This window comes from Leptodactylus fuscus, chromosome 4 (genome assembly GCF_031893055.1).
Source record: "Leptodactylus fuscus isolate aLepFus1 chromosome 4, aLepFus1.hap2, whole genome shotgun sequence".
Taxonomy (NCBI): domain Eukaryota; kingdom Metazoa; phylum Chordata; class Amphibia; order Anura; family Leptodactylidae; genus Leptodactylus; species Leptodactylus fuscus.
Genome location: NC_134268.1, coordinates 66,813,849 through 66,837,101, shown reverse-complemented (window position 1 = coordinate 66,837,101; position 23,253 = coordinate 66,813,849). Strand labels below are relative to the sequence as shown.

General features: G+C 43.1%; 1 protein-coding gene across 1 annotated transcript in view; it reads right to left on the bottom strand.

Moving 5' to 3' along the window:
- Positions 1-22,952, bottom strand: part of KCTD1 (potassium channel tetramerization domain containing 1) — a 101,096-nt gene extending 78,144 nt beyond the window's left edge. Inside the window, exon 1 of the mRNA XM_075270601.1 lies at positions 22,746-22,952. Coding sequence (XP_075126702.1) covers positions 22,746-22,754 — 9 coding nt within the window. The 5' untranslated portion in view covers positions 22,755-22,952. The remainder of the gene's footprint in view (positions 1-22,745) is intronic.
- Between the last annotated feature and the right edge of the window lie 301 nt (positions 22,953-23,253).

Below are 23,253 nucleotides of genomic sequence, written 5' to 3'. Positions count from 1 at the left end.
GCGGCCATTCGGTCAATGGGATCCGTTTTTTTACGCCGCTCAATCTGAACGATTTTTACGTTCAGAATGAGCGAGCGTAAACTACGTGTGAAGGCTTCCTTAAGATAATTTGCATGTACTCTACAAGGGTACTGATAAAAACTACAGCTTTCCCCAAAAAATATGCCCTTATTCAACTGAAAGAATGATGCCTCTTAATCAGTGGCATAACTAGGAATGGCGGGGCCCCGTGGCAAACTTTTGACATGGCAACCCCCCCAACCGACACCGAAGATCTCGACCGACCCCCTCCTCTGCACTCTATTATGTCCCTTAGTAAGCCCTACACACAGTATTATGTCCATTAGTGGCCCCTGCACACAGTAATATGTTCATTAGTGGCCCCTGCACACAGTATTATCCCCCATAGTGGCCCCTGCACACAGTATTATCCCCCATAGTGGCCCCTGCACACAGTATTATCCCCCATAGTGGCCGCTGCACACAGTATTATGCCCCTTAGTGGCCCTGCACACAGTATTATGTCCCTTAGTGGCCCCTGCACACAGCATTATGTCCCTTAGTGGCCCCTGCACACAGCATTATGTCCCTTAGTGGCCCCTGCACACAGCATTATCCCCCATAGTGGCCCCTGCACACAGTATTATCCCCAATAGTGTCCCCTGCACACAGTATTATGTCCCACTGTGGACACCCATAAACAATTATTATACTCTGGGGTCTTTTCAGACCTGCGCATATACTTAGATGTCGTAGAACCCGGACGCAAACCTAGGCGGATTATTGCCAGCACCCCTTGCATATGTATACGCGGGTCGGCGCCAACAAACAACCCGCGGACGAAGTCGCGGGCAGATGCTAGTCTTTCATATATTTGAATTGTTTTTCCTGTTGTCTGACAAAGGTTTTACAACCTGAAACGTTGTATCTATAACTCAATTAAACTATCTAGAAGCACATCCTTATGGAGTGGGGTTCAACTTTGTTCACTTACCTGTTATTCTGATCCATCATAGGATCTGAACAATAGACTGAAACACTAATAAAATGATGGATGGAGACGAAGCATGTACTGTCTGCAGCCATCATCATTCACTTTGGTCTTGTTTGCTTACTTTTCAAACAGAAGATAAAATACTGAACACAAAATTTTATCTGCCATCTAAAACAACAACAAATAAGAGGGAAGAAAGCTTGTACTTTACATTACAGTCAATGATGACAGATGCAGACAGAATATGCTCTGTCTCTAGCCATCATTTTATAGGTTGTTCATGTCATTGTTCTGATGACGGATCAGAACAATAGACTGATGTGAACTTAGTCTTAATTGGGTATCCCTGTTAACATGTCATTTACACCACACAGTGACAGGTAGTAGAATGAAACCCAACCCAACCCTTGCTATTTTCTATTTAACCTCACAAAAATCAACAAATTATATGTACTCCAGAATGTTTATATTAATAAATATAATCTGTCTTCCAAAAACAAGCGGTTTTATGGCTCCTGTATGTTGAATTAAAAATGAAAAAAAAAGCAATAAGTAGCCAATTTCAATGTATGATGTAGCTCTACCTCCTAGTTGGGGTAGATTTAAAGAGGACCTTTCATGTTCTCATCAATGTGCGGTATTATATACTGCTAGAAGGCAGACACTATGCTGAATTCAGCCCACTGTCAACTTTCTCGGTATGTGCCCTGATGCTGGAGATATCGGTGCCATTAATTTCGGCACAGATATCATCCCAATGCCAGAAAGGCGTCCCTTACAGCCTAGTGTCATCCCTGGACTGTTAGGAACGCCTCCTCACCCCCCGACTGTAAAGAGTTTTTTTTTACTAGGCTATGTAAAGTGCACAGTCAGGGAGGGCGTTCCTCAAAACTAACCTGTGAGGAATGCCCTTCTGAAATTAACGGCATCGATATGTCCAGCACTAGGGCACAAAGCTGACAGTGCGGTGAATTTAGTAGTGTTGGCTTTATATCGGTATATACAACTGCACATTGATGACATGAAAAGTCCTCTTTAAATTTTGGCTCACTGACTGCCTGAGACACACCACAACTATTATGAGGTGTGCACCTCTTAAAGGGATTCTATTATTAGAATCCCTTTCATAACTAATACTATGTAGGAATAGACTTAAGAAAGGCTATTTTCCCCCTACTTTTAGAATTCTTCTCCGTGCCGCCGTTTCATAGATATCCTGATTTTTCTCAGTATGCTAATGAGTCTTCAGACAGCATAGGAGGCGTTCCCCCCATGCTCAAATAGCTCTGTGCTACTTGAAAACTCTCCAGCACCGCCTCCATCTTCTACAGCCGCACCTCTCCACTGCGTTGTCTTCTGACGATCCTGTTTTTGGGATGTAAATCCAGTGCATGCGCAGTCAGCTCTGCCATCGGGCAGAGTCAACTGCGCATGTCTGTTCGGTCATTTTACTGTGGCTGCTTACAGGAACAGTACGCTCGGCCACAATAAAATGGCCGAATAGACATGCACAGTCAGCTCTGCCTGAAGACCGATGGCAGAGCCGACTGTGCATGCGCCAAATTTACATCCCGAAGACAGGATCACCAGAAGAAGAGGAGAAGGTGGCGCGGTGGAGAGGTGCGGCTGTAGAAGATGGAGGTGGCGCTGGAGAGTTTTCAAGCAGCACAGGGGTCGCCCCAAGTGCTGTTTGAGCATGGGGGAACACCCCCTGTGCTGTCTGGAGCCTCATTAGCATACCAAGAAAAAACAGGATATCTACAGAACAGCGGTGTGGAGAAGAATTCTAAAGGTAGGGGAAGAATATCCTTTCTTAAGGCTATTCCTACGTAGTATTAGTTAAAAAAGGGATTCGAATGATAGAATCCCTAAAGCACATTTGCCGTCAATGGACCAAAGATTAAAATGGATCTTAAAAAAGGCCTATCATTACATTAGTTTCCCCTAACAATTAGTAGACAAATTTAGTTTCCAAATTATCTGATTATGTGTGACAATTTTGAAACAGATAGACAGATAGATAGATATATAGATAGATACTGTTTTTCCACTCTGCGTTATAGAATTGTATGGTTCCAAGGACAGCATCCCCAATGGCTGATAAATGGACAGTCTAGTAATTGCACTTGTTCTTCCAATTTTGATGGTAATTGTTATTGTATGTGTAAACTTTATTCTCCCTGTGGGTCAGTGCCATTACATGGATTGTAATATATCTAAGCTTTGCTTCAGGGTACTCCAACTCATGAAACATGGTTTGAAAGTACAAGAGTCCTATACAGTTATAGTTCTGCAGAACAGAAATTCAAGGATTGTGAACCACTAAACACAAGCTAGTGCTCCTGGTGAGCAGGGAGACTTTCTACTCTGTCAAATACCGGAAAAATCCAGACAAGATGAGGTCCCAAAATGATGCAAAATACACCGTGGACCTAATTAGTAAGTACATCACAACACGAAGCTGAAAGTTTCTCCAACTACTGAATACAATACATGAAGGAATAACTTTCTGGTTTGCAGTTTGATGCCATTAAGCTTACTGTAGAACGTCTAAAGCATACAAACAGCAAAGTGGCAACAGGAAGACACCAAGTGGTCACTCTAGTCACTATTTAGTTATCAAAAACTGGCCATACACCATTTTTACTGACAACTATGTCTTTTAATTTCCCAATAGGCATGCACTCTTGAATTACCCAAGCATGCATGTTTATTTCTTTAGGGAGTGGGTCATCCTCTATATGGCACCTCACAGTGCATATCCCCTGCAGAGACAAAGGATTGGGCATGTCAAAATTCACCATGCCCAATCTTTATTTTGTCTGAAAGTAGATGTCTTGATACATAAGGACTGCCACTATACATAGTGTACCATTGGAGATTCCAAGAAATCCTTAAATTATGCCAATTTTTACCTAATGTGAATGGACTGCTATATACTGTACAGTAATAGTATGGTCTTAACCAGTAATTAAAGGGGGACTTCCACCTCCCCAAGCATATTCACCTGTCAGCAGGTTACAGAACACATTACAGTGACAAACAAGATAGCTCTGTATTATTTGTCATTTTTGTAGATTTGAAGAATAACTGCTCTTAATTCTTCTGCAGACGAGGCAGTTGGTGCACTGTGGGTGTGCGTGTGTGTGGGGGGACCTTTAACTTCCTGGAGCACTGCTCTTACTGCTTAGATCCCTTCTATCTCCTGCCAGTACCACCCCTTGCATTGAGAGTTGATCCTCCCACTGTTATGACACCAACCATCCTTCTTGAGCAGTAAGAACAGGGATTCCAGGCTGAAGGTCCATCCCCAGAACACCAAATGCCTCATTTGTATGACACTTTGAAGTTGTTTTTCTCTAAATCTACAAAAGCTGACATATATAACAAAGATATGGTGTTTCACTGTAATGTGCTCTGTAACAGGGTGGCAGCCGTACAACATTCTTTAGGGAGGTTCTATTCACCCTTTGTCCAAGTTACTTGAGTAATATTATTTTGTACAGGGTGGGCCATTTATATGGATACACCTAAATAAAATGGGAACGGTTGTTGATATCTACTTCCTGTTTGTGGTACATTAGCATATGAGAGGGGGAAAACTTTTCAAGATGGGTGGTGACGATGGTAGCCATTTTGAACTCGGCCATTTTGGATCCAACTTTAGTTTTTTCAATGGAAAGAGGGTCATGTGACACATCAAACTTCCAGGACTTCTCCTCCAAAGGTTGGTCATACCCAGTTTGATTTAGATTTTATTTTTGTTCTTTCACTTTAGTTTTGTGAAGTAACAAAATGTACTATTCACAGTTAATATATATTGTACTAGCAGTTACCCGTGACTTCGTCTGCCCCATCTCTGGCCCCAGTTTCTTGCCCCCCCATCTCTGGCCCCAGTTTCTTGCCCCCCCATCTCTGGCCCCAGTTTCTTGCCCCCCCATCTCTGGCCCCAGTTTCTTGTTCCCCCATCTCTGCCCCCAGTTTCTTGTCCCCCCCATCTCTAGCGCCAGTTTCTTGTCCCCCCATCTCTGCCCCCAGTTTCTTGTCCCCCCATCACTGCCCCCAGTTTCTTGTCCCCCCATCTCTGCCCGCAGTTTCTTGTCCCCCCATCTCTGCCCGCAGTTTTTTGTCCCTCTATGTCTGCCTCCAGTTTCTTGTCCCCCCTATCTCTGCCCTCAGCTTCATGTCCCCCCATCTCTGCCCCCAGTTTCTTGTCCCCCCTTCATCTGCCCCCAGTTTCTTGTTCCCCCATCTCTGTCCCCAGCTTCATGTCCCCCCATCTCTGCCCCCAGTTTCTTGTCCCCCCATCTCTGCCCCCAGCTTCATGTCCCCTCCTACATCGGCCCCAGTGTAGTAGCACTCACCTTGGCCACGCTCCCTCGCCGCTGCTCTCTGCTTGCTCAGTGCACATAGTTCTCGGGCTGCTGCCTGTGTGTGGCGTGTATGAGGCCCCGGCGTCAGGTTGCTATGACGCCGGGCCGCACTCTGCTTCATATATGCCACACACAGGCAGCAGCCCGAGAACTATGTGCACTGAGTGAGCGGAGAGAGCGGCGGGGAAGCGTGGCCAAGGTGAGTGCTACTACACTGGGGCCGATGTAGGAGGGGGACATGAAGCTGGGGAATGTGGTTGATCCCTGAGGACACCCCCCTCCCACCTGGGACACCCTCTCCCGGGACACCCCCTCCCCCCGCTGCACTGACCTGTATGTGGAGTGTCGGGTACAGCAGCCTCCTCCTTAGCCGTCCGCGATGTGTGCAGGTGGCCTAGTATAGCTGCGGCTTCGGGACCATGTGGGCTGCTGCCATCTTGTCACTGTGTCCCTGCTCAATCGGCACGCCCACATTCAGCCCCCAACCTATGGTGCCGCAGCCCTGGCTCTATAGCCCGCCCACAGCCTGCCATGCACCAATAGGAGGTGCGTGGACAGACCAGCGCTGGTGGAATGCCAGCTTCTACAGCCGAGCCTGGAGGGGTCTTTGGAGGGTCACGGTGGCGATTTGGGGTGAGTGACCCACATTTTAAGTAGCCTACTACCTTTTCCTGGCAAATATGTGTGTTTGTGTGTGAAATTTCCCCAAAATCCATTCAGCCGTTTGGCTGTGATTGAGGAACAAACATCCAAACACACAAACATCCAAACTCACAAACTTTCACCTTTATAATATTAATAGGATAAAGTACCTGGTTTATTGGTTTCAAAAACTAGGTCTACAAAGACAGACAATAATTCATGTCAATCAAAGCATGTACATACAGGCTGACTGACGGCCTGGCCATCAATCTAGTTATAAATGGTGACATTTGAACCGAAGCAAATGTATATATGTCCAGAAGCTCCAGAAATGGAGAAAAAAAAAATATTGGAAACCATCTTTGTTATAATCATTCCCTATCTTTGTGCAGAACAAGATGTCCATACATTCCATACATTGTACAGGAACAATGAATAATCACAGTCACAAATATGGCAGTACTAGCTGGTACCCGCGACTTTGTCTGCGGTGATTGTAGAAGTGGGTAAATACAGGCACGGGTAAGGTTTTCGTACTGTGTATAAGGTATGGGATATGAAATGTAACTTTGTATCTTGTTTTTGCTGTAATTCTGAGAATACATGAGACTTTTGTGTTGAATGCTGCTCTATATTTTACAGCTAGAGATGAGCGAACACTAAAATGTTCGAGGTTCGAAATTCGATTCGAACAGCCGCTCACTGTTCGAGTGTTCGAATGGGTTTCGAACCCCATTATAGTCTATGGGGAACATAAACTCGTTAAGGGGGAAACCCAAATTCGTGTCTGGAGGGTCACCAAGTCCACTATGACACCCCAGGAAATGATACCAACACCCTGGAATGACACTGGGACAGCAGGGGAAGCATGTCTGGGGGCATAAAAGTCACTTTATTTCATGGAAATCCCTGTCAGTTTGCAATTTTCGCAAGCTAACTTTTCCCCATAGAAATGCATTGGCCAGTGCTGATTGGCCAGAGTACGGAACTCGACCAATCAGCGCTGGCTCTGCTGGAGGAGGCGGAGTCTAAGATCGCTCCACACCAGTCTCCATTCAGGTCCGACCTTAGACTCCGCCTCCTCCGGCAGAGCCAGCGCTGATTGGCCGAAGGCTGGCCAATGCATTCCTATGCGAATGCAGAGACTTAGCAGTGCTGAGCCAGTTCTGCTCAACTACACATCTGATGCACACTCGGCACTGCTACATCAGATGTAGCAATCTGATGTAGCAGAGCCGAGGGTGCACTAGAACCCCTGTGCAAACTCAGTTCACGCTAATAGAATGCATTGGCCAGCGCTGATTGGCCGAATTCCGTACTCTGGCCAATCAGTGCTGGCCAATGCATTCTGTTGGCGTGATGAAGCAGTGCTGAATGTGTGTGTTTAGCTCAACTACACCGGTGGAGTAGTTGAGCTAAGCACACAGATTCAGCTCTGCTTCAATCAGCGCTGGCCAATGCATTCTATTAGCTTGATGAAGCAGAGTGTGCACAAGGGTTCAAGCGCACCCTCGGCTCTGATGTAGCAGAGCCGAGGGTGCACAAGGGTTCAAGCGCACCCTCGGCTCTGATGTTTGTGGAAAATTTCAGCCAAATCGGTGGAGCGGGTTTTGCGTGATTGAGGTACAAACATCCAAACCCACAAACATCCAAACTCACAATAATATTAATAGGATCTAGTTGAAATATTTTATGTTAACCTAAAAAGATGCGTTCACTTCCAGGATGGCATATGCTAGTAACCAAATAGACTTTCTATAATACCAGTGTCCTAATATTCATGTCTACACTGCGCCAGTTATAGACTGGCGCAGAGCAGATATAAATATTAGGACACAATATTTGGAGCAGTTTAGAAACACTACGCATTCATGTAGGTAATACTTATTCCTGCAAGCATTGTATATCATAGTAATATTGTGGGCTTCAAATTGATTCATCATATTTTAGACATTTATTTTTTGATTAATTTGTCCTGATACATTAAGTCAACATACCAAAATAAAAAAAAATAAAAAAAACATAGCGTGGACCCTAAGGGAGTTTTGACTACACAGCTGGTTTCCTTTAGCAGCTCTAAGTCTTCTTATATCAGTAAAGCTGGAGAGAAACAGTTGTGATAGCCACAGTCCCTGTTATGTGCAGAGGCGCACAGTCTGTGTCCTCCAAGATTGTCTCTAGTTTTCAGGCATAACTGTTCTCACCCTCTTCCTGAGAGGCAAAGAAGAATATGCGGATAATGCAAGCCCTCTTTCTCCTTATATCCCCGGAAGCAGCAGAAACACAACTGTATCCAGAGAAGAGATAAAGAAGGCCTTAGAGAAAAAAAAAAGAGAACTTTTCCCAACTGTTGGACATAAACAAGCTCGCCTTCTTCCCGAAGCCTTCCATATCTGTTTGGGAATTGTTTTTATAGTCTAGAAAATAAATAATAAATCAAGTGAAGATATAATTAATATGCTGAATGAAAAGCACCATACAGTGGCTGGGGCAGAATCCTAAATTATGAAGCCACCAGAGGAGTAGGCAGAGATTTTCAGATATTTATCATTTATTATTTTTAATACTTAGTTGATTTATTTTCAGAGCAGCATTAATTCCATGGCACTATACATAACAAAAGGCTTTACATACGTAATGCCAAACATTAAAAAGTATCAAGGAATCTTAGACCTAGGACAGGAGCCAGGGAAGGTTAAATAATTAAAAACTAAATAAATTTATACTCACCTCTCCTTGGCGCTCTGGAGCTTGTCCTGGCATAAGTCCTCGCCACACGTCACCACTGAGGCCAGATTACTGGACAACCCCTTTAACATAATGAATGACTGGTAAAGAGGTAGCAGGGGCCTTTTTTGGAATATATTTGGGAATTGCATTAAACTCGAATATGCTGTAATACAGAGACAGACCTTGAAAGTTCAGAGATTCTTAGACTGAAGGGGTTGCACTCAAACAGTTGGCAATGATTTTGCTAACCAGAAGACTCTGACAAACACGTGGACACCATTTGGCTCCAACACTGGCAGGGAAACTGTTAAATCCTACTATGGCCTACTGACAACTAACTGGTGTCAAAGCTTGGAGAAAAAAAATAAAAAAAAAAGGGAAAAAAAAAAGGGGTAAATAAAAAAGGGGAGAAAAAAAAAGACGGAAAAAAAGGGGGGGAAAAAAAGGGGGAAAGAAAAGAAAAAAAAAAAAAAAAAAGTCCAAACCTTACTGTTTGAAAGATAGCCATGTGACATAAGGGTCAAATAGTATTTTTTTCTTCCTTTTAATATGCAATGTAGCCAAGAAAAAAAAACAAAAAAAACCACACAAAACCAAATAAGTAACTCGCCAGAAAGGAAAAGTTGTGGGCCATAGTTAATATATATATATATATATATATATATATATATATATATATATATATTTTTTTTTTTTTAAGTACTAACCCTTGTCTGTTAGATTACCTGCCTCTCCAGCATCAGTGTTCCAGAGTCATCTTTGCCTCTGTTGATCATGCTCCCTTCTATCACATATCCACTGCAGCCAATTACTGACCATAGCAGTATGATATAAGGCCATTGAAGTCAGTAGCGGCCAGGTGGGTGGACAAGGACAACATTTCTGCAGCCAAGTAATGACAGTGGTGCTACAGCAGTAGAGATTAAACTGGTAGAAATTGATTCTTTTGTTATTTTATACAATTCTCTTTCTTGGGCCACATTTTCTATGAACTTGGAAAGCCCTTATAAAGCACACTTTTTCAGATGTTTTAACGTTTCAGATAACTTTTCAGAGTATATAGTGTCATAGGTGTGTACAGTACATTAGGAATAAAACTATTTCTGGTCATTATCTGACTCTAAATTCTTTGTAGAAGTTTTCCCCTCAACACTGGGCTGGTAGGTGGGGACTTGCTGCTGTGATGACTCCCATACACGGTACATGGTGAAAACAAGAGGTTATGCACTTTAAAGGGGCTCTATCAGCAAAAGTTATATTAAACTGCCCCCCCCCCCCCAGTTTTAAAATAATACCCTAAAAAAGAATGTGATCTACTTACGCATCGTGCACGCTGGGCGGGCATTCAGGGTCTGCCTTCTTCTTCTTCATCCATGCCTCCTCTTCCTGCAATGTCATCGGGTCCTGTCTTCCTCTGGTGCTCGCGAACTGACATTGCTAAAAAAAAAAAATGGCCTCGGCGCATGCGCAGTAGCCGTAGTAGAAGCAGCATGCTACTGCGCATGCGCCCAGGCCATTTTTTTTAGCAATGTCAGTTTGTGAGCGCCAGAGGAAGACAGGACCCGAGGACATCGCAGGAAGAGGAGGCGTGGATGAAAAAGACGGCGGACCCTGAATGCCCGCCCACTGTGCACGATGGGTAAGTAGATCACATGATTTTGCTGATAGAGCCCCTTTAATTCTCACCAACTCAGAAACACCAGGTGAGGAGTGATGATTAAACTTACTACTAGCTGCAGCAGCCTCTGTGTCTGTACTCTCGCACTTCCCCTCCTCTCTCTGTAGACTTCTAATGACAACTGTAATTTGATACTTCAGTTAGCTGACAGTCCATCTTGAGGGACAGTATAGAATTTATCAGAAAGTTCAGAGTATCATCTGCTTAGCATGTGCTAAAATAAGGGCTATATAGTTGGAAAAAATCTACTGAGTAAGGCTGGCTTCAAGATAAAATTATTATTTTAAATGATCAATATTGTATAATTAACCACTTCCTGCCACAGGCATTATTTTTTATTTTCGTCTTTGACTCCTTGCTGTCCAAACCCCATAACTTTTTTTGTTTTTCCATTTGCAGAGCTATATGAGGGCTTCATGTTTGCGGGACAAATTGTACTTTGTAATAGGACCATTTACTATTCCGTATAGTGTACTGGGAGGTTGTAAAGAAAAAAAATAATTAAAAATGGGTTGGAATTGGAGAAAAACTGCGTTTGTGTGACTTCCTTATAGGCTTTGTTTTTGTGGCATACACTGTTGCCTGTTACATGTCCTGTAGAACGTTACCTGTATGGTATGGGTTGGTATGATGCCAGGGATACCAAATGTATATAGTTTTATATATTTTTTTAACCCCTTTAAAAAAAATAAAGAACTGCAAAATAATTTTTTTTTTTTTTTGAAGATGCCATATTCTGACACCTGTAGCTTTTTAAAATTTCTGTGTACAAGGACACATAGGGGTTTTTTTGCAGGGAGAGATGTACTTTTTAGTTAGATGATTTTGGGGAAGGTCTATCGATTGCTTTTCAATAGAGGCGAAACAACGAAAAAGCATTTAATTTTTTTCCCCCCATTATGGCGTTCACCGTACGGAAAAAATCTTTTTAGAAGTTTTAGACCAGACATTTTCCTTTTGTATATATGTTTCACTTTATTTTTTTACCTTTATAATGTATTATAGGGAAAGGCGGATTATTTTAATTTTTAGTTCCTTTTATTTAATTTTTTCTGTAGATAATAGACTCCTATGCATCTTGAACTCCAGGGGGGTCTGATCACTAATGCAATGCATTACAACGCTAATGAATTGCAATGCATTGCAAACTGACAGTATAGAGTAGCCTGTAATATAAATGAACGCCAGATAGGCCTGGGAGCTTTCAATCCTCCTTTTTCCTATTTTTACACTGACCAACTCTGCCACCGACTCCTGCTCTGACTCCTTTATAAATGGCTGACAGCCATGATCGGTTAATCAGCTGATTACCTTATTACGGAGGATGGCAGGTACTTAGATATGGTGGCTGTTCAGCAGCTGAGTGGTGGCACTAATGCATGTGATTAGTGCCAGCACGATCAAGGTGCCATTTTCCTGGTGACTGCCATTTTGGAGAAGAATCGTCAGATCCGTGCCTCTTTCCCAGAGGTAAGCTCTGATCATGTCACTCTTTCCTGAAGGAGTATTGCAAGGAGATAAAGGTCTTGATGCAATGCTCAGCTGCATTCAATACACGCTCAGCAAATTTGCATGTGAAATTATATACACAGTCCAGTCACATTAATGTGACCACCTGTCAAAATCCAGAATAACCATCTTTGGCAGAGCAGACCGCTGCGAGATGTGCAGGAAGAGAGGGGATGTTGTGATGATGGTCACTGGGATGTTGAGCCATGTTGACTCCAGTGCCATGGCCAGCTGCGCTAGGTTACGCGGTTGAGCATCCATGGTGTGAACAAACCGATCAAATTGGTCTCACAGATTCTCAATTGGGTTCAAGTCCGGGGAATTTGCTGGCCAAGGGAGTACGGTAAACTCATCCTGGTGCTCCTCAAACCACACACGTACACTGCGAGCTTTATGACACATTGCATTGTCCTGCTGGTAGATGCCATCATCCTGAGGAAACACAATTCGTATGTAGGGGTGAACATGGTCCGCAAGGATAGATGTATACTTGTGTTGATCCATCGTACCTTCCACAATGATGAGCGCACCCAGATGGCTGCTGATACGTTCCTTCTGAGATTGGTTATTTAACGTTGACGTCAAAAGTAGGCGGCGGTCACATTAATATGACTGGACTGTGTATTTTTATTTATTTATGCTCATTTAAAGTAAGAGTGCTGATGAGTTTAATGATGATTTTTTTTTTCCTGACAGACTCCCTTTAAAGCTTAGGCCCCACGAAAAACCGGAGTGGCAACGCTTTGAGGTTCTTACTGCAGCGCTTTAGACAGAAAGTTCGCACAGGTTTACTCTGCGGACTTTCTGTTTCATTTATACCTATGGGGAAACCTTTGACATTTATGTAGGTATAATTGACCTGCTGCGATTTCCAAAACTACGACAGTCTTGGAAATCGCTGCGTGTCCATACTGTGGTTTTTACTACAAAATGGGCATGGGATTCTGCTCAGACAGGTGGGAAGAGACAGCAGGAACTGAAGAGTAGTGGGAATCTAGGCACAGTGCCTGAACTGGAGTAGTGGAAAGTTACTGTATATACTTGAGTATAAGCCGACCCGAATATAAGCTGAGGCCCCTAATTTTACCACAAAAAAAACTGGGAAAACTTATTGACTCGAGTATAAGCCGAGGGGGGAAAATGCAGCAGCTACTGGAAAATTTCAAAAATTAAAATGGACGGAATTTTTGGGTGTATTAGATGCTGGGGAAGGGGAGGGGGTGTTTTGGTTGTCTGTCTGCCCCTTCCCTGAGCTTGAGGACTGGGTCCCCCCCCCCCACTTGGAATTCAGCCTGGCTGAATATAGGGTATCTGCAGTGCTCCTATTAACCCCTTTCCGACGGAACAGGAGCACTGCAGATCCCCTATATTCAGTAGACCGGGCACTTTCAGACACAGGGAGACCTAATGTGTATGTGTCTCACAGTCATTTTCTACTTTTATATGTATTCTAGGGAAAGGAGGGATTTAGAACTTTTATTTATTTTTTTAAAGCCTCCTTTTTTTCACTATTTTATGGGAGATTCTAATCATTACTCTTGCGGCTCAAGTATAAGCCGAGGGGGGCTTTTTCAGCACAAAAACCGTGCTGAAAAATTCGGCTTATACTTGAGTATATACAGTATCTTATTTTATGTTATAACCCCATGTTTGTCACTTTTATAAAACCCCCTTCCACCAATAAGGCTCTGTACTGAACAGTGGCTGCATGGGCTTGTTAATCTCTGGGCAGAAGCATGTTTTCTTGTAAAAAAAAAATGAAAAGAAAAACAGCAAGAAAACAATAACTATTCCTTTTTCTCAAACACGGCTACGATAGAAGAGCGAGCTGAACAAATGATGATATTTCACAGTTTCAGATGTAACAGGGCCCTCTAGAGTAAGAGAACATTCTGTCTTGTGCCCCGGGCATAATTAATACACCAAAGTTACTGCAGTAGATTTGAAAAAAAAAATTTGCTGCTTTCATTTCAGGAAAACTATTCCATAGTGATTAAAAAAATTAAAATCATGTATGTTAACATAAAAGCAGTTAATTAAATACTTTAATCTTTCAAGTGATGAGCGGTAGGAAAATATTTTTAACAAACAAAAATTATACTAATGAAAAATTTAACTAAATTCACAGTCTAAAATTGCAGAAAAGAACTGGAAAGAAATAGCTATTAAATCGGTAAAGAACGTTTTTTCGACAAAACATATAAATATTCAAGAACGGATTTCTAAGAAGGTTTTAATAGCTGCAGTGCATGTCTTAAGAGCAAGGCCTCCCAATAGAGACTACTAAAGCATATGGAAGTAATATACTGTGTATACAGTCCTATGAAAAAGTTTGGGCACCCCTATTAATCTTAATCATTTTTAGTTCTAAATATTTTGGTGTTTGCAGCAGCCATGTCAGTCTGATCTATCTAATAAGTGATGGACACAGTAATATTTCAGGAGTGAAATGAGGTTTATTGTACTAACAGAAAATGTGCAACATGCATTAAACCAAAATTTGACCGGTGCAAAAGTATGGGCACCCTTATCATTTTATTGATTTGAATCCTCCTAACTACTTTTTACTGACTTACTGAAGCACACAATTGGTTTTGTAACCTCACTGAGCTTTGCACTTCATAGCCGGCTGTATCCAATCATGAGGAAAGGTATTTAAGGTGGCCAATTGTAAGTTGTTCTCCTATTTGAATCTCCTCTGAAGAGCGGCATCATGGGCTACTCAAAGCAACTCTCAAATGATCTGAAAACAAAGATTGTTCAACATAGTTGTTCAGGGGAAGGATACAAAAAGTTGTCTCAGAGATTTAACCTGTCAGTGTCCACTGTGAGGAACATAGTAAGGAAATGGAAGACCACTTGGCCCAGAAGTGGCAGGCCAAGAAAAATATCAGAAAGGCAGAGAAGAAGAATGGTGAGAACAGTCAAGGACAATCCACAGACACCTCCAAAGAGCTGCAGCATCATCTTGCTGCAGATGGTGTCGCTGTGCATCGGTCAACAATACAGCGCACTTTGCACAAGGAGAAGCTGTATGGTTGAGTGATGAGAAAGAAGCTGTTTCTGCAAGCACGCCACAAACAGAGTCGCCTGAGGTATGCAAAAGCACATTTGGACAAGGCAGCTTCATTTTGGAAGAAGGTCCTGTGGACTGATGAAAGATTGAGGTGTTTGGTCATACAAAAAGGCGTTATGCATAGTGTCCAAAAAAACAGCATTCCAAGAAAAACACTTGCTACCCACTGTAATATTTGGTGGAGGTTCCATCATGCTTTGGGGCTGTGTGGCCAATGCCGGCACCGGGAATCTTGTTAAAGTTGAGGGTCGCATGGATTCCACTCACTATCAGCAGATTCTTGAGAATAATGTTCAAGAATCAGTGACGAAGTTGAAGTTACGCCGGCGATGGATATTTCAGCAAGACAATAATCCAAAACACCGCTCCAAATCGACTCAGGCATTCATGCAGAGGAAGAATGACAATGTTGTGGAATGGCCATCCCAGTCCCCAGACCTGAATATCATTGAACATCTGTGGGATGATTGGAAGCGGGCTGTCCATGTTCGGCCACCATCAAACTGAACTGAACGCGAATTGTTTTGTAAAGAGGAATGGTCCAAAATCCCTTCATCCAGGATCCAGGAACTGATTAAAAGCTACAGGAAGCGACTAGAGACTGTTATCTTTGCAAAAGGAAGATCTACTAAATATTAATGTCACTTTTCTGTTGAGGTGCCCATACTTTTGCACTGGTTAAATTTTGGTTTATTGCATATTGCACATTTTCTGTTAGTACAATAAACCTCATTTCAATCCTGAAATATTACTGTGTCCATCAGTTATTAGATATATCAAACTGAAATGGCTGCTGCAAACACCAAAATATTTAGAACTAAAAATGATTAAGATTAATAGGGGGGCCCAAACTTTTTCATAGGACTGTATATTCAGGTTAGGAGCTTCCTCTATTGACCACAGAGTCAGTGCACCTTACGCATTGGTAGGCTTACATTACTATCTATAATATACAATATTACAATATTGTCACCATAAATATACTTTTCCACTATGGCTCATCCAGACTCCACAGACAGTATGGCCATACAAATCCTATATTAATGGTTCTAACTCAGTAAGAGACAATTCAGCTCTTACTTTTACCTGGTCTTCTTACCTCGCCATGTTTCAATAAATCGGAGACGTTTATTGGGCACTGGTGACCAGATGAATGTTGGGGCAACTTGTGTTACACAAAAGGTTCTCCAGTTAAAACAGCACCATTAGTCTAGTTTCACACTAGCACTACAATGTTGTTGTCCTGCTCGACAGAAAGAATAGACCACTTATATGAGAATGACAAATACTTGTAATGGGCTTTTCTCACACAAGGGTCTCAAAGTGCTAGGAGCATTGTGGGGTAGGGGAGCTAGTGGCCGCTGTATAGGCCCTCATCCCCAACAACCACTAGGTTCAAATAGCAGAATATTTTTGTCATGTGGGAGGAAAGCGGAGTACCAGGGAGAACAGGCACACTCCATGCACATGTCTTTGCTTGGTCCGCTTTAAACCCAGGACCCCAGTGCTGCAAAGCAACAGTGCTAAGCACAGAGCCACTGTATCACCCTGCTGCTAAAGCACCTATATACTATAGTCTGCTGTTGTACAGACTATTAGAGGCAGAGTGAACAATCTTGCTCCAGTTTTGCAGCAGTTTTCATCTATGTCTGCCACCTAGCACCACCCTGTAACAAAGATTAACAGGCCCTGAAGTGCCGTAAGAAAGCTGAAAATGGGGGCTCAAGCAGATCAGGCAATTCCCAAGGTGCACCGAGCAGAAGTATTTAGCATTATTGTGCAGGCTTGTCTTGTACATTACATAGGAGGAGTCTACCCACCAATTCGTCACTGAAACCAGAATGTAGATGGGAGAAGAGACAGGAGAGTGGATGAAACCCATAGATTAGGAAACCCCTTTAATTATATATGGTTGATACAATTCTATTATAATAATAACATAACATTATATATACATATATATTCCCTAAACAATCTGAGATAAGTAAACTGCCAAAAGAAACTGGATGCAACACAGTTCTGGACATTGTCTTTTTACACATCCAAAGAAACATGAATATTCCTAATGTCCACATCCACCAGTAGAGGGAGCTTACCTGCAACATGGGGCCATAGCCTCATAGACCTTAGATGTCATGCAGAAATGAGCAGGTTCAGGTTCAATGTTAATCAAATGTATATAACTACATAGTTTATGGAAAAGAATCTAAGACGTACAGTTTTATGGTGACTGAGGATCAGGTCACACATTGCACAATAACTGTGGGATTTTTTATTGCAGAATTTTCAGCGTTTTTTTTTTTTTTTTTTTTCTTTCCTAAACCAAAGCCAGGAGTGGATGTAGCAGAAGTGAAAAGAATAAGTACTTCCCTTATGTTTTACATTCATTTTGAAGCCATTCTTGACTTTGGCTAAAAAAAACACAAACAAACAGCAAAATCTGCAACAAACACACTGTTTTCTGCAATGTGTGGCCTCAGCCTAAGGCCAGGGCTCCACATGGCATAAGCGCTGTGGATACAATGGACATGCCATGGTAAAAAAAACATAAATAAATAAATTGCAGCATGTCAATTATACCTACAGAAACGCCAGCGGTTTCCCTATAGGTATGATGGAAGAATTTCACCTTCTGTAAAAGGTGCTGTGGGAGAAGCCGCAATGTGTTGCCGCCATGGTTTTTCCCACATTCTCCAGCTGTCAGACCCACATGAGCTGATGCTGATGACCTAAGGGGGTTTTCCTGGACTTCAAAATATAGATGTCCATACAAAAGGCCATCAGTATGGTTGGGGTTCCAGCACCTGGCCATATACCCAGCTGATGGAAGCGACTACAGCTCTAACATTGATAACATTTTTGCTGTGGTGCTAACAATTTTTTGTATCAATTTTCCTAATAACAGACACAAGTTTCTACACCGATTACCATATATACTCGAGTATAAGTCGACCCAAATATAAGCCGACCCCCCTAAAAATGGGGAAAACTTATTGACTCGAGTATAAGCCGAGGGGGGAAAAATGCATGACATTCTGTTTGTGCTCATGTTAATTCTAGCCGGATTCAGGCCTATATGGTAATATCCCAGATGTCACGTGGTCTGGGATATTACCATATAGGCCCAAAGCCTGTGGTAGTAGTAATAGCCTGTTACTGCTAGCACAGGCTTTGGGTCTGTATGGGAACAGGCTGCTACTGAAACCATAATGCTTTGGGCCTGTCAGATATGCCCCAGACGTCTGGAGCGGAGACCGGCTGCAGTGAGTCAATACGGTCGAGTCAATTACTGTACTCCTGTGGTAATTTCACTGGTCCGCAGTGAAATACATCTGTGGGAGGCCGCTAGAACAGTGCTGCTGCCGATAGGTGGTCGGTGAGGCAGCGCTGTCTCTCGGGCCGCCTTAAGATGTTTCCAAGGCAGAAAAGATGCTGTGGAAACATCTTGGGGCAGTCCTGGAGGCAGCGCTGCCTCACCACTCACCTATCGCTGCTCCAGCGGCCACCCACAGATGTCTTTCACTGCGGACCAGTCATGTGACATTTTTCAATTACTGTATTGACGCGAGTATAAGCCGAGGCGCACTTTTTCAGCACAAAAACTGTGCTGAAAAACTCGACTTATACTCGAGTATATACGGTAAACTCAATATTTTAACAACAAATGTGCATATTACATAGGAGACTAGCTAAAATCTCAGTACCTTGTAGGGCTGTCAGCACAGTTTACAATAATGTATTTCTTATTCAGGACATTCTTGTAAAAATCGTCCTTTTATCTCTTTGCAAATGAGCAGAAAAGGGCTTTAGGGGCGGACTTTCCATCAATGGGCTTCACTATTTGCAGCTTCTAACTACTGCTCAGCTCCGCCTACTAGCTCTACTTTGCATGTTTGGAATGTTAAAAATAAAAAATAAAATCAGAAAAAAAAAAAAAAATACGTTGCACATAAAAACTTGGTTTAAAAAAAATAGACAATTTTCAGGGACACATTTCCTTTAAAGGGATTCTTTACTATAGCTAAGAGGGGGAATTCATGAGTAGGGAACCTCACACTATGATGCCCAAAGTGGGCAACCCTATTAGGTTGAGGTTACTCATTGTGGAAAAGCTGCATTTTTTGTTGCAGGTTTTGCAGCTTTTTGGGGTTTTTTTACCCGAGTGGTTTCAAAATGAATGGGATAGATAAAGGAACTGATTATTACTTCTCTCTACTGCTAAATCCACTGCTGACAGGCACACAAAAAAAGTAACAAAATCCACAACGTGTGGCCCCCGCTTTAAGGGGTCTTTTTATATCAGTATCTGAAAGGCCTAATTAAATTGACTGAGTAAAACATGAAGATGTCCAGGAGGTGGTGAATACTTTCTACAGACTCTGGGGGAGATTTATTATCACTGTCCTAAATTTAGACAGCATAAAACTAGACAAGACAGGCAGAAACTGAGCCAAATTTATCACACTGGTGCGCGCTGTAGGAGAAATTTGGCAGGTCTTCTTAGACATGTTAGAGACTTTTCTTAATGCCATTTCTTGGCTGACCTACAAGACATTACACCAACATGGTGCACCAAAGTAATGGCACGAGGTAAAATAAATAAATAAATCTTGAGTAATTCACATCTTTTGTAGACACTTCTCAAAACTGCTTACGCCCGATCTCCATTTCCAGGTTTCTGTCTTCTGTTGACAGAAGATGGAAACCTGGCAGACCATGACCGCCAGTGAGCGTTTTGTGCTCTCCGCGGCAAAACCGTTTTTTTTTTTTTTTTTTAATCGGACACAAAGTCGGACATGCAGGACTTTGTGTCCAGTTAAAAAAAACAAACAAAAAAAACGGTTTCATCGTGGAGAGCACAAAACGCTCACCGGCGGACACGGCTCACGGCTGGACACTTTCCAAACCCGTTCAAATGGATGGGTTTGAAAGATGCCTGCAGGTTTCCATCTCCTATCCAGTTTCGGGCAGGAAACGGAAACCTGCAAAACAGAGACCGGGGAGAAGATGTGAACGAGCCCTTAGTGAGACATAAAAGTGTCTACAACAAGATAAATTTACCACGTGGCATGTATACCAGTTATTTCACATATTCAGAAATACATCTTCTCCACAGTCCCAATTTATTCTGCTATGAACCTGGACAAAAACTAGGATATGTATGCAAAACCACCCACTCCGACTCTGACTTTTATCTCAGCCTGACTCTAACTCCCTCAGAAATGACTGACAGCCATAGTCACTCAGAAGCAGTAAAGATCCTCAAATTCATTAAAAAACCCAGAGACTTAATTCCTGTGAAAGTAAATGGCCGACAAACTGCATTTCATTAATTCTACCATAGCAATATTTGTATAATATAATTCAAAATATAGATATTTTTTAATCCGGAGTTGGTAACTTCTTTAGAGTCCCGAGTCTCCCGACTTCCACAGCCCTTGATAAAAGTTTCCCAAAAGTGAAACTTATTTAAATTTTCTACAATATATGAAGAGGATCAGGCAGAATCAGGTCCACTTTGGTAAGGGAATGTAAAACAGTGTTTTTAGCCACTGCATTTTCGCTACATGGGGTCCCAGCTTCAGATTAAAGAGGGCCTTTCAGGTCCTGCTGTACATGCAGCTTTATTTACCGCTAGAAAGCTGTCAGAGCATTGAATTTAGTGCACTGTCGGCTTTCCTGCTATGTGTCCCCGGGCTGTAGATATCAGTGTTGTTAGTTTTGGCAACTATCTCTGTCCCTAGTCAGAAGGGCATCCCTGACAGTCAGCTTTGAGGAACAACCCCCCCCCCCCCCCCCCCCGACAGTACTCGTCCATAGCTCTGTACTGTCAGAGGGGGCGTTCCTTACTGTCCAGCGATGACGCAGAGCTGTGAGCAATGACCCCCCCCCCCCCCCCCCGTACAAGTTTATGGACAATTACTATCATAAGGGGCTTTCCTCATTGCCCAGATAGACAGTCAGTAGCACCCTTTTGATGGTGGGCAGAGATCGGTGCCAAAACTAACACCCCCTACATCCTCAGCCCGGGGACATATAATGGGAAAGCCGACAGTGCGCTGAATTCAGTGCACTGTCGGCTTTCTAGCGGTATATAAAACCACATTTGCAGGAGGACATGAAAGGTCCTCTTTGGGCTAATTCATGTGGAGTTTTTTGGCAGCGGAATCCATCTTAAAATGTGCTGCCAAAAACGGTTCCCATTGACTTCAATGAGAGCCGCTCGCTTCTTTTTTCCACTAGCTAGTAGTAAGTCCTATCTTGCCGCAGATTCTGCGACTGAATCAGTCATGGTGTCCGCGGCTCGAGACACAATCCAGTGTCGGCCCATTCATTCCGGCCCACACAGGAGCGGGACGCCACAACAGAATGTCAATGCTGCGTTGGCATTTCATCACGGCAAGTGGCGCAGAACGTTCACACAGTGGAAAATGTTTCCGTGACCTTTTCCTCCATGTGAACATACCCTTTAAGGTCCCACCTTACGGAAAGCAGCATTTTTGAACAAAAAAAGACACAGAAAAACACAGCAAAAACTGCGAAAATAAATTAAAGGTGACTTGTGAGGATATAACCTATTCATCTCAGCATTAAAGTGACCTGAAGGAGAAATCTCAGTCCCTGAGACACTTGTATTTTACACTACGGTCACACTAGCGTCAGGAAGTCTTTTCTTCTGATCCATGGAAGGACCACAAGAGCGGAATAACAAGAAATGACGGACACAGACGGATCCCATCGACTAGAACGCGGTCTGTCAAGTGTCCATTATTTTAATGGAAATCATTGGACAAAAAAGTCAAGTATCTGGTAAATTCTGACTGATATGTGAACATAGCCTTACACTGATGTGCTGCCTATTGTACATTACTAATAGGACAACAGCAAGGCATCCATAGGACACAGTATCCTGACCTGGTTCCATATAGGATCACATTACTAATTCTATGACATGTCTCATGATATCCTCTCTTCTCTACACTACAAATCCATCATTTTTTCCCTCAGAAATCCCGATTCATTAACTCGTGGCTTCTCCAACTTCCACACAGATGCCAGGCAGACAGGGCAAAGCCATCACTTTGATCAATCTCCCAGCAGACAAGCACCCACCGCCCTCTAGTGTCCCCCGGCGGTAACTACAACATCCTTCCTCATAAACACTCTGCCCCTTTGGTGTTGTCTTGCCTGCTGTGAAAGGTGATAATGGCTGCGGTTAACCCCTTCCAGGAGGACGGCGACACATCATGGCATCACCCTTAAAGGGTCTCCTGGGCACTACAACCCTTACCCTGGCCGTATAAGAGTAAAACTCCCTCCATGCCCTGAGGACAAATCTGCGGCAGCACAATGGCGTCTTTCGTACAGAGAAGATCGGAAGCCAAACGAAAAGAGGAAGAAGGAAGAAGAACTGCAAAGTAACTGGAGTTTCTCATCAGGTGTGAGCAGGGCACCGGCGTGCACAGCCAGGGGCAGCCAGCTGTAGCGATCAGCCCTGGCACTGCCCTCACTCCATGCCCTGCGCACCACCAGCTCCCCCACTATACACACACAGCGGTAGCGCAGACACCGATCGCTGCCGTATTTCCCAGTGAGTGCATCAAGGAAGTGGTGATGATGAAAGGAAGGGAAAAAAAGATTAACCAGGAACCTGGCACATGCGTAAAAGCAAGTTGCGCCCTAAAGTCCCCAGCCATCCCCTCCATAGCACATAATAGAGAAGCTGCAAGCATCAGATCTTACCTGGAACATGGAAAGAGCCAGTGTGCTGCTGCTGCCCAACTTCCCCCTGCTCTGCTGGATTTCTCCCCTTATTTGTGGCTTCTTGCTCCTGATTTCTTCCAGCGATCTGCTCTGCTCGCTACACCAGAGAGAAATGCAATAGCTTGGCTAAGGTAGACAGAACAAAATACAGAGAATAGTTGCTCCAGGGCTTTGAAACCCCTCAAGGCAAGGATCAGGATACAATTAGCTCATGCCTCTACCTCCAGTCTAAATCAATCTGCAGAAGAAAAGATGAAATGAAATTAGCCTGGCTCCCCAGTCCTAGCCCCTCTCATGTATACACACACATAGCTGCAAATACATACATACTATAGTATATAGCATGGATTGGTGCTGATTTTATTTTCTGTGTGTAGTCAAAGCTCCAGCCTCCAACTTGCTTATTACTCTTCCCTTGCACAGAAAAGCTGATTTTAATCGTTGTGATTAGTTTTGATGTAAGGTTTCCCCAGGCAATTTCTGCAAA